The 12,200-nt window shown below is 39.8% G+C and overlaps 1 protein-coding gene and 1 pseudogene across 1 annotated transcript; one reads left to right on the top strand and one right to left on the bottom strand.

Moving 5' to 3' along the window:
- The window catches only part of LOC135348841 (T-complex protein 1 subunit delta-like), a 56,413-nt pseudogene that overhangs the window by 779 nt on the left and 43,434 nt on the right, over nt 1-12,200 (top strand).
- On the bottom strand, nt 1,481-3,809 carry LOC135349387 (uncharacterized). The gene is made up of 5 exons (XM_064547917.1): nt 3,691-3,809; nt 3,206-3,619; nt 2,375-3,150; nt 2,113-2,271; nt 1,481-1,993 (listed from the first exon to the last, which is right to left on the bottom strand). Exons 1-3 carry the CDS (start codon nt 3,751-3,753, stop codon nt 2,401-2,403), a joined length of 1,227 nt encoding a protein of 408 aa, XP_064403987.1. The 5' UTR covers nt 3,754-3,809; the 3' UTR covers nt 1,481-1,993; nt 2,113-2,271; nt 2,375-2,400.

Here is a 12,200-nt window from a genome sequence, read left to right as displayed (position 1 = left end):
AATTTTTCTCTGGTTTTACGATACTAATAGCAGCAAATTCATTAGCACAATAATTTCAAAAGATGTATGAGTTTAAGGTTGATTTTAGCGTTATTACAAATTCGCTAAAATATACCCGGATAGTAGTAACATTAAGGTTTACCAATATTTATACTTTTCCCCTCCCCCCCCCCATGCACCACCAGTTGATAATAGCGGTAGCTGGAGTGTTGGCTACAACGGTTCCTTTGAGTTTGAGGAGCACGGGCAACAGTACAAGGACACTCTTTACATCGGCATGAAGGTGGTTACGTGCATTCACTCTGTGTACAGCATTAGAGTTTGAGTTTCCGTTGCACATTCTCAGTTTTTGGTATACTATAGTTAGGGACTGAGCATTTAGTAATAGTGATGACAAGGTGTGAGTGTAATCACTTCCGTAGGTTGAGTTGGAAATGTCGAACTTCATACATGTAGCTGTATTATGTAATTGGATGTGTACGTAAGCATTGATTATAATACTAAGTCTTCATAATACCATTTCTGATCAAATGGAAGCACCGCGGGTGTTGATGCCTCGGTGTAGGCGCCAAAGTTTTACGGCAATGAAGCTACAGTACTATAACAGACTAACATTAAACTAACAGTACAATTTACAATTCTACATTTTCATGGTGCAAAGAGTGGAAAATGATCGACCATGAAAAGGATGCTGAAAGTTCAAAGTCGATACTTATTAATGGCTGCAGGTTTATGATTCTTGCAGCTACCACTATAGCTCGCGTTCTAGTACTAACTTGAGAACAAAGCATTATTTTAATCCAAGAAAACATGACTAGAAGAAGCTCTTACTTTAACTTCATGGCACGAATAACAGCAGCTTAATATTTTAATCTAGCTTCTAGGCTTCTAAATCTAGCTGTATAGCATTTCTACAGGTTATGTAAAACCACATCCAAAATGTTAGAAACCGGAAATCTGATTGATGCTACAACATTCCGAAATGGGCCCATGGAAAAGCGGCCACTTCTACCAGATGTCCTTCCCCCTTCTGACGGCTGTGCTCGCGAGATAAATAAAAAAGCTACAAAGCGATTAACAATTATGGATTTGGGACCCTTTTTAGCAACAATCATGGTCGATCTTTTCCTACTCTTTTCCACCATTCTCTACGTGTGTAACGTATAGTTGTACATGTGTGTATTTAAATAGTCTGCTAGTACTGTAGCTTCATTGCCATAATTTAAAAGCTTTGGCGCCTCCACCGAGGCATCAGCACCTGCGGTTCACCAGTATTGGCAGGTGGTTGATTGACCTTTTATGGGTGTTTATTGTGCCCATGCTAAATCATCATCATAGAGTAATAGCTTCAGATTAGCTAAAAGTCTAAGAATGGCCATGGAAGTTCTGTAGTAGCATAATTATCCGTTACATGATGCTCGTGGATAAAAGGATAGTGCACTCGATATGATGTCATATGTGATGTCATAGGAATGTGTAGATTGGCACTGTATAGCGGAATATTTCGTATTGAATACGAAAATTAAAACTACAAAATTATTTTACCGCAATAGATTCAACGTCACTATCCGAGCTGTACGAAAAGAAGTATTTGTACGAAAATTTGCACCAACGAAAATTACCCGCTATATGGTATACCATAGACTTTTTTATACACATTAGCAATTATGTAGCAAGAATAAAAGGAAATAGGCTGTATTATAGTTTCACACTTGAATATAATCGTATTCCGGCGGTAGCTGCTCATTTCTTGTCGGTCCCAGATCATTGTTCTCATAGTCAGCTTCAATATTGTACACAGGGTTCTGATTTATTTCAATGGGTGTGTCCACAGTCTCATACTGGTGGGTGTGGTTAGCCTCAGCATTAATCCCTTTGAGTATGTTAGGACGTGTTTGTATGGGTTCATGGTCCGTGGTATGCGTTTCAGCTGTACTCATACTGATGTACACGGGATTTTGACTCATTTCCATGACTTCTGTAACTTTTTTGTCTGCATGGATTTAAAAAGCTTAAAGCAGTCAGACTAGTGTTGATCAGTGCTAATTGCTGCGTGCATCGATGAAGTCATTATAGCAAGTGCATAGCTAGTTTATGTGTCTAGTGCCTCACCTGTAGTAGTGGCAGTACTGATGTCTTGGTTACCACTCTTTCTGATACGGACTGTAAGTAGGAGCATGGCCATTACTAGAATGATGAGTAGCAAAGCTCCACCCACTCCTCCAGCGATACCACCCACCAGTCCCACACTTAGTGAAGTTTCTATAGATTCTATAGCAAGTGTAATTATTTTTGGTTATCGATGCTTTTGTTTATATGCCAAGCACACTCTGTGTTGACTGTGTACATGTATAGTGTTGTGTATAGCACTCACCAGGTTCACAGTTACTTCCAGTGAATCTAGACAGGCAGGCAGTACATCTTGTGGATATATTTCGTCCTAGAAGGCATAATTGTACATACACTATTAATATCATAGCCTGGTAGACAAGACAAACATTTGGTGTTCAGATCATAGTTAGCCACACACTCAGTGCAGGTAGGATTAAAGTTATCCAAGCATGTTTGACAGAGTGTTGCTGGGTCCCCTCCTGGTAGAGCACACACACTGCAGTCTGTATCAGTGAACCTGTCTGGTTGTAGGCAGAGAGAGCAGTTGGTGACTGGGTCTTTGTTGGGTAGGCAACAAGTACAGTTCGAGGTGATGTCCCAGCCTGGTAGACACTGGGAGCAATTGGTAGAGGGATCTCTGTTGGGTAGGCACTGGGTGCAGTTTGTGGCTAGGTCATAGTTGGCATCCAAGCAGGTAGAACAGCCAGTAGTAATATCCAGGTTGTAGAGGCAGTCGTTGCAGGCTACAAAAGGTGAAGGGTCTAATCGATTATCAGTACATGTTAGAGTGCCATCAGTTTGACATGTCGCCACTTGTGGATTGTTCTGAGGTGTGGTCATACAGTCAGGTCCACAGAAACCAGGAGAGCACTCGACTCTAAAAGTCATGGTCATGTAAGATATATTGTGGAATCCAGTGAACGTCATCTCCTCTGTTAAGTCTGCTCCAAGTTGGAGGTTGTCCAGGTCAATCAACAAACTGTCTATTATGTTTGGCAGCATACTGTCCACAGCTTCTATGAAAAACTGGATTCGTCCCTATATATAAAAAGTTCAATCATATCAAAATGGTATAAGATTGAACACCACATACCATCCACACAGTAAAATCTGTTTTTGAAACAGGCAGAGGATTGGATGTTACTCCCAGTAGTGCTGTTGGACCTTGACCGAATGTTGTGCTCATTTCACTGAATGGGCAAGAAGTGTCGTGTAAGTTGTTACAGTTGGTAAAGAAGTAGGAAGAAGCGTTAGGATAGTGCATACTAAGGGCTCGTGTCTCTAGCGTAGCACCAAATTGTCTGATGGTCCAACGGAACCTGGTGTCACATCTCCCCTCTCCTATGTTGTCACAATTGGTGTTTATGAATGGTAGCTCATCACAGCAAACTGGTACTAGCTGGTCAGCACTTGTCACATCTCCCAATTCAGTCTCACAGTCAGCACACAGTCCGGTTGGGTTGGTGTAGTTGATGAAATTCACTGATAATGTAAATTCACCTCTCACCTGTACTCATACACATAATTATATATATATATATATATAATTATGGATGCTACAGCTAGTATATAACTCACGGAGATGAAACTTGCACACACACAGACTGCCACACTCCAAAACAATACAAAGTTAATCTTCATGTTTTGCCTAGCTACATTTGCCTAACTACTACATGTTCATATACTATACAGTAACCTTTCAACGTGTCCTTTTAGACTAATGATGTGACATCACTATGTACTCACACGGCATCACTATAGTCACATAGTCACGTGATAGTATTCTCAATTAGCTTTCTTTCAATTAAGTGCAGTACAATTATCATAGCACAGTAATGTATATACCGTGTCACAGGGTAAAATTAAGGTGCCTTTCATATAGTAAATGATGTGCATACATTGTCATTTTCAAGGTATCGCAAATTATACACATAAGATGTTCATAATAAGAGTGGTTTCCAGTTTGGTTGCCAGTTTTTGGGTGGTGTTTTGACTGTTTTTTCTGTCTTTTTCCCCTTGCTGTTGAATATGCTTGGTGGCTGCCATATCTCAGTAATGAATTTCTTGGCACTCTCGATCTACCAGTCAATCAACCAGTTGTTTATACTGAGAAGCCTCAATTTCACCAGATGGCGATGCTATAAAGTAAGGTACAGATTTAGGTGGACTCGGATAAAATTACTTCAAAAGGCGCTCTTCTAATTTTGCTGTGGACATTCCTTGTTAGTATTGGTTTTGGCTCTTTGGATAACCTGTTCACAGCATTTCTAACAGTGTTTGAAAATAGAGAGCACCTTAATCCGACGTTATCTTTCTGCCCTATGTTCCATGGTTTGTGTTTGCATTACTGTCTGGATGGATAGCTGATACTAAGTGTGGCAACTTCACTATGGTGAGAGCTGGTTTTTGATTTACTTTGTAGCTTCAATAATGGCCTCCGTACTCCAACTTTGCGTCGATTCACCCATTGCCGAAGACCTTGTGTATGCTCCATCTTCAATTTTGTTCATGTTGATTCATTTTGTGGTCGAACTATGATTTTGGTAACTTCATTGCAGTACGTCTTGATCAAATGCCTGATGCATCTTCAGCTAATGTGACAAGTTTCATTGTATGGTTTGTGGCCTGTCTCTATGCTGGGAACTGGATCCACTCGTTATTTAAGAGAGTTCTAACCGACTGCTGAGCAGGCGAGGGAAACAGCTCTTTGCAAGTCATGTCTCTTGTGCCAGTAGTTTTTTTATGCATTGTATTGTGCTCCGATTTTTTGCTTTTGAATAAGTTGCTTATTTTAAAACACAAGCATCCTCAATCCTTCCAAATGATTTTCAAAGTTCTCAAGTTTGCTAAAAAGCACAAGGCTTCCTTCAATCGCAGTGCTCTCACTTACTACGAAGATGCTATACCCTCTAGAATTGACTTGGGATATGGAGATTCGTTTACAACTGAGAATGTGAAAAATGTTTTGCGAATGCTTGCTCTCAGTGTGTCCTTTGGCTTCATTTTCACTTTATACTATCTTTTTCAGCAGTTTGCGTATGTGAAAGACTTTGAATCCACGATATTGGCTTCCCAAAATTGTACAGCGATGTCATGATCAGGTCATTCTCCTATGAAACGTCGCTCTGGGTGGTTGGTTTTATAGCAATCTATGAGCTTCTCTTTGCAGTGCCCATTATACCTTGAAGAAAATCGGATTTGCCTCATTTTTTACGATGGTATCTCATTAGTGGTCTCAGGTCTAGACTATAACAAAGAGCTAACTGATCCTTACGACTCGGACTGGTTTTGGATCATGCATTCTCTGATCTCAGCCCCTCTAAAAGTGATCCTGCTAACTTTTGCCATTGAGTTTGTCTGTGCACAATCCCCGCACCAAATGAAAGGGCTATTATGTGGTCAAATGACTATAATTATGTCAAACATTGTCGCTAACATTATAGCAGGGGTATTCCACACAGTGTGTTCTGACCCTCGATATTGTTCGATTGCCTACAGCTCGATGGCAACTCTCTGGAGTGTCACTGGTTTCGTATTGTTGGAAATATTGAGCCGCTGGTACAAGATGAGAGTGAGAGATGATATAGCTACTCCACACAGGTGGGTGGAAGATGCCTATGAAAAATATCTCGCTTCTGACAATCACAGCTTTGGAAGTACTCTATACTAATCTGTTATGATAGATGGTATAAAAATGTGTTTAGTTTCTAGTAAGAAATGTGTTTAGTTTTCAATTGGCTTCATTGTGCTAGCTTGTATACCAGCCTTATTAATTAATTCAGGGCTTCATACAGGGGGGGGGGGGCGGACAATGATTGGTACTTGGTTGCTATGATTCTCATTCATTGTGATTTACGAGCTGGCGATTTACCTGCTATTTAGGCACGTATTGGTGCTGCAACTGTGCTTACTGCAATTTGAACATTCTTTGTCCATTTACTACGAATTATATTCCAGTTGTGTTGGCTTATGGCCACACGTTCAGTTTGTGTCTGATCGCCTTATTGATGTTGACTGCTTTAGTTGAGTTTGTGTCTGCTCAGTCTCCCTACAATATGCGCGGTCTCCTTCTTGGCTATGTGTGGTGCATCAATTCTTTCACATATGCAATCGCCAGCCTGGTCTATTACATGACGCGTGGCTTTGAAGATAACAAGGTTGTTTTATTAGTGCATACTGTTGTATCTGCTCTGCTCAGTTTGATAGGGTTGGTATCGTTCGGTCTGCTTGCTCGCTGGTATACGGGGAGAGTTAGAGACGATGTTACGACTCATATGTGGGTGGAAGAAGTATACGACCGATATCTCCCCGAAAGACCTGATGTTAATTGATTACGTGTATGTCAGTCATATACACTCAAAATTGTTTTCCCTTGTCACCTTCCAAAAATGTTATACCAAATGCTTTAATTGTGTTAACTAATTTTTATTTCATTTCTGTGTACTGGTAATTTCCTGGGGGCAACATTTTCGGGATTTTCGTGGCAGTGGACCATAAGTATTTTACCCACAAATGAAGTGAACTTGACTACATGTACCTTTACCCGCAGTGCAAGCAGCAACCACAAAAATAAGATTCACGAACTGGCTGAATTATTGCTCAACCCCAAATATTTTGCCCCCCCCCCCTTCCCCCGAAGATTACCCGCTATATGGTATGCCATGCCGGAACTCAAGCCTATTGTATGTTATGAATAGTACACAGAAGGGAATTGTTTGACACTGATAGTATTTGGCTAGTCACATGCTATCCTTAAAGCTCTTGTATTAGAAAATGATATTATAGAAGTGAGAGTAAATGTATAACTGTTTATAATATGGCGGACGCAAAGCTGAGTATGAGTAGTTCCGAGTCTGATGTAGAGGGCTTATCAACAAAGTGTTGTGTCCAGGGCTCATACTGAGCCCTGGACTTTGATCTACCTCATAGAAGCTACAACAATTCTGCGTATGCCATGCCTTGAACCCAGCCTACTATAATGCTATGCACAGTTGGAGTAGGTGCATGTAGTAGGTGTCTTAGTTGTATTGAGAACCCGAGGAGTGTAGTGGTCAGGAAAGGTATTGTTTATAATTGATACTGATTGTGAGTTCCTATATTTGGCTAGTCACATGCATCTTAAAGCTCTTGTATTAGCAAATTAATAAGGAAATCATAACTGTTGATATGGCGGACCCAAGCTTGAGTATGAGTAGTTCTGAGCCTGGCTCATCAACAAAGCGTGTACTTTTTGTGTCCAGGGCTCTTACTAATGATACTGAGCCAGGTACATTGAATTCGCTTGGAGAAGAAAACTGCTTAATCAAGCAACCCGTGGCAGAGGACATGATCCTAAGGCGCAGTCAGTACCTCAAGCCTAAATGCAGAATGCGAAAGATTTCTTCAAAGGCAGCTGTATTAGTGCTCATTTGGAATGTTCTAGTCAACTTTACATTTGGATATTTGAGAAATATAAATATATTGTTTCATTTGAACGATGATCCGATTTCTGTTATTGTTCCTGCAGTTATATTTGTCATTGTGGCTTTACTTTCAGGGTACATTGCCGATAAGTATATTGGACGATACAGATCTGCAAAGATAGCATTCATACTATTGTTTGTAACTTCTATTTTGCAGTGTATATTGGTGATAGTCAAACAGTCCATTGTGGAGTACCCACTTGGTTTGAGTATTGGATTAGTAACGTTCACTTCATCTCTAGGATATGGTAGTCTTGCTATTCTATTTGTCACTCTATCGCAAATTGGTCTGGATCAAATGACTGACAACTCGGTCTCCAACATCACTAGTTTCATATCGTGGTTTGTCGCTTCTTTCTGTTTTGGTGTTTGGTTTAGTGAGTTCTCTCATACCACAAGCTCGGTTTGTTTCGGAACTGATTTTCAGAAAGTTTGGAGCTTGTTATCTGTAGTTGGCATGTCAATTGTTCTCATCTCTGACTTTTTTCTCAGTCCAAAATGGCTTATTTTTGAACCAACATCTCCACAGTCTATTAAGACGATTTACCGTGTCTTGAAATATGCTGCAAAACACAAATCTCCTACTAATCGCAGTGCTCTCACATACTGGGAAGAAGACATACCGTGTAGAATAGACTTGGGGAAGACAAAGTATGGTGGACCATTTACAGTAGAGCAAGTTGAAGATGTGAAAACTCTCTTAAGAATATTAGCTCTCACTGCACCCTTATGGCTGAGCTTGTTATCATTCCACATACAATCAAACATTGTATACATGCTTAAAGCTGATCCATTTGGAAATGGTGCGAATACGACGGACAGCCAACGATGCGCCTCACATGTGATAAAGTTTTTCACTTATGACCTGCGTTTGCTTATTGCCCTGTTAATTGTTGTGCATGAGCTCATTGTTTTCCCACTAATCGGACACTTGACTCCAAGCTCAATCCGACGTATTGGTGTGTCTTTCATGCTTATTGTGATCATCTCCTCCTTCTGCGTATTGATCTGTGTGTACTTCTATTTCTACCATCATGTTCACATTGCACTAGCCTACATCCATGTTTTGAGTGTAGCTATCATTTATTCGATACTATTACCTTCTTTAATGGAGTTTGTTTGTGCTCAGTCACCTTACAATATGCGCGGTCTTTTGCAGGGCTATGTGTGGTGTATTGTCATCTTTTCTGATTCAATAGCTCAACTGATTAATTATGAGATAAGTCACTTATCCTCGAAAGCGTATTTTATGTTGATCTACTCATCTGTTGTTACCGTGGTGACTTTGGTTGGGTTTGTACTGTTTTGTCTACTTGGTCGCTGGTACAAGAGGAGAGAAAGAGATGACATAGTCAGCGTTCATACCTTGGTTGAGGACGTCTACGACAGATATATCTCAAATAGATCTGTATTCTAGCGCGTACTGGCTAGTATTTTTGTTTACAATAATTATAAATTATTTTGCTTAGAACATTTTGTTGATAATTATTATGTATTAGATATAATTATCGCGTGCATTAAGTTCGCATAAAGTACGTATAATAGTTATACGAAAATTTTGTCACTTCCTTAACTACCTGAACACTGTACATCCTTTGGCAACCATTGTTGTCAGATCCGTATTACTAGAATATTTTGCGGGTGAAAAACCTTTGCGAATGAGCCAAATCAGCAGGAAATTTGACCCTTTGCGATCTAACTATTGCGTTCTGGCAATGATCGTGTGTATTTACTAGTAATAATTTAGGTTTTGCGGATTTTATTGTTGCGAATTGATCAACTATCGCAAAGTTCGCACATGTTTGATGCTCGCAAAACATTAGGTAGCAACTGTGTGGCAGAGAAAAGTTAGCTAACCGTGTAGCTTGGTGGCTTTTGTTGTTGTGTTTGTGTGTGTGGCTAATTATTGTCTTGAAAATTGGGTAGAGCGTTGCCCACTGGGCACTGATTGAGGCTCATTGGTTAAAGCCCTTGTGGTCATAGCTATGTACTCGCAGTACTCACAATCTCTTTGATCTACGTCATAGAAGCTATGTGTATATATGCCATGCCTTGAACCCGAGCCTATTACAATGCTATGAACAGTTGGAGTAGGTGCATGTAGTTGGTGTCTTAGTTGTATTGAGAACCCGAGGAGTGTAGTGGTCAGGAAATGCCAACCTTATGAGAAAAAGAACAGAATCAGTGAACAATTTGTGTCTTAACTGTTTGACAATTTCGTACAACATTGCTTGATTGTTTAGATAAATCTTGCTCACAATCATCTTCTCCTTCTCCATTACTATGTAAAGACCATGAGGTATTTAGGATGGACGCATGCGCAGTAGGAAAATAATGAAGTTAAAGGTGAAATTATATTGTAAAAATAAATACCGTATATCTTCTAATTTATCGGACACTTCTAATTACCCCGGACACTCTTTTGAGCAATTTTCGTTGTTCTAATACAACGGACACTCTAGTGCCGGACAATACCTTGAAAAGTTGAGTTACATTCATAGATGGCAAGAAAAACTTACAGTGCTGCAGTTAGATAGCTTTGAGTAGCTAGTTTTAGATAGCTAGTGCAACTATTCAGTTGCACGCTATTCTATTAAATTTAGCTAGCTCGCATGCAGCTGCTTTGCTTGTTCCGGACACTTTGCATGCTCTACTGTTCCAATTATACCCGGACAATTTTCAAAATAATTATTTTTTACTGTCCGATAAATTAGAAGATATACCGTAAGTAAAAATTTGCTATATTAGTATATCTACTGTACTTCTGTTTTATTAAAGAAAAATCTGGAGAGTCCAGTAGTCCAATCCAGTGGTCCAGTCCAATGAATAGAGACACCCATTGTGGCTCATTGGTTAAAGCCCTTGTGGTTATAGCTATGTACTCGTAGTAGTAGTAATACTCACAATCTCTTTGATCTACGTCACAATTCTGTGTATGCCATGCCTTGAACCCAGCCTACTACAATGCTATGCACAGTTGGAGTAGGTGCATGTAGTATGTGTCTTAGTTGTATTGAGAACCCGAGGAGTATAGTGGTCAGGAAGGGTATTGTTTATAATTGATACTGGTTGTGAGTTCCTATATTTGGATACATGTAGTCACATGCATTTTAAAGCTCTTGTACTAGCAAATTAATGATATTGTAGGGAACTTATAACTGTTGATATGGCAGACCAAAGCTTGACTATGAGTAGTTCTGAGTCTGGCTCATCAACAAAGCGTGTGGTTTTTGTGTCTAGGGCTCTTACTAATGATACTAAGCCATGTACATGTATAGTGAATTCTTTTAGAGAAAAAACTATTTAATCAAGCAACCCGTGGCAGGGGACATGATCCTAAGACGCAGTCAGTACCTCAAGCCTAAATGCAAAATGTGAAAGATTTCTTCAAAGGCAGCCGTGTTAGTGCTCCTTTGGAATGTTCTAGTCAACTTTACATGAGAAATATAACGATATTGTTTCATTTGAACGATGACCAGATTTGTGCCTGGAGTCATATTTGTCGTTGTGGCTTTACTTTCAGGATACATTACCAAAAACTATAATGGGTGATACCAATCGACAAAAATTGCATTATGTTTGTAAAATGTGGTCTGTGTTTTGTAGCATTTCCTGTATCAGGAACTGCACAATCAGCATGTGCAGTTTCTGGGAAGTCAGAGGAGGTCCGACAACCGTGCGCCTAACATTAATGTTTGCTAAATCAGCATGTTTATAAAAAACTGCTTTTAGAGGTAGGTGTTACACTCTTTTTAGACTTAGCCCTCTGTTCTGATATTGTTTTAGGTCTAGTTTTAGTAATAGGGGAGTTCTAACTCTCTCAACAACATCTGTAAAGACAAATATTCAGAATGCTAGGTGCATGGTTATCGGACCTCCTCTTCTGGGAAGTGTTGCTAATTAACATAACAAATTAGTATCAAGTGATGATGCAGGAGCAGGCAAATACTTTTACTAGCAGTTCAACTCTCTTACTCTTATCTACTCTTGGTGGCTATTGTTGTTGTGTTTGTGTGTGTGGCTAATTATTGTTTTGAAAACTGGGTAGAGCGTTGCCCACTGGGCACTGATTGAGGCTCATTGGTTAAAGCCCTTGTGGTCATAGCTATGTACTCGCAGTACTCACAATCTCTTTGATCTACGCCATAGATACTAAACAATTCTGTGTATGCCATGCCTTGAACCCGAGCCTATTATAATGCTATGAACAGTTGGAGTAGGTTCATGTAGTAGGTGTCTTAGTTGTATTGAGAACCCGAGGAGTATAGTGGTCAGGAAGGGTATTGTTTATAATCGATACTGCATGACACAGGGTTTTGCAGAGTTCTTGCAACATAAACTTTTAATCGGTCTGCACATGCGCAGAGATCTGCCTTTGATCTCACCGCAGACTATTAGCTAAGGGTCAGTACAGTGCATGTGTGTGGAAATGAGTAAGGCAGCCTCAAAACTCTCTTTTCACATAATTATAACAGTGGAGGGTGATATGTACAGAAATGATATTACGATGTAATTGGTGAGCCAGAGTACTCCAGCGTGGAAGTGTCTGAACCCCAAATTAATTTATTATAGTGATCTTGTGAGTGCAGCATGAGTTTAATACATCAGCAGGAGTTAAAATTTGCA

This window comes from Halichondria panicea, chromosome 15, assembly GCF_963675165.1.
Source record: "Halichondria panicea chromosome 15, odHalPani1.1, whole genome shotgun sequence".
In the NCBI taxonomy this organism is placed as follows: domain Eukaryota; kingdom Metazoa; phylum Porifera; class Demospongiae; order Suberitida; family Halichondriidae; genus Halichondria; species Halichondria panicea.
This window is presented reverse-complemented; position numbering and strand designations above follow the sequence as displayed.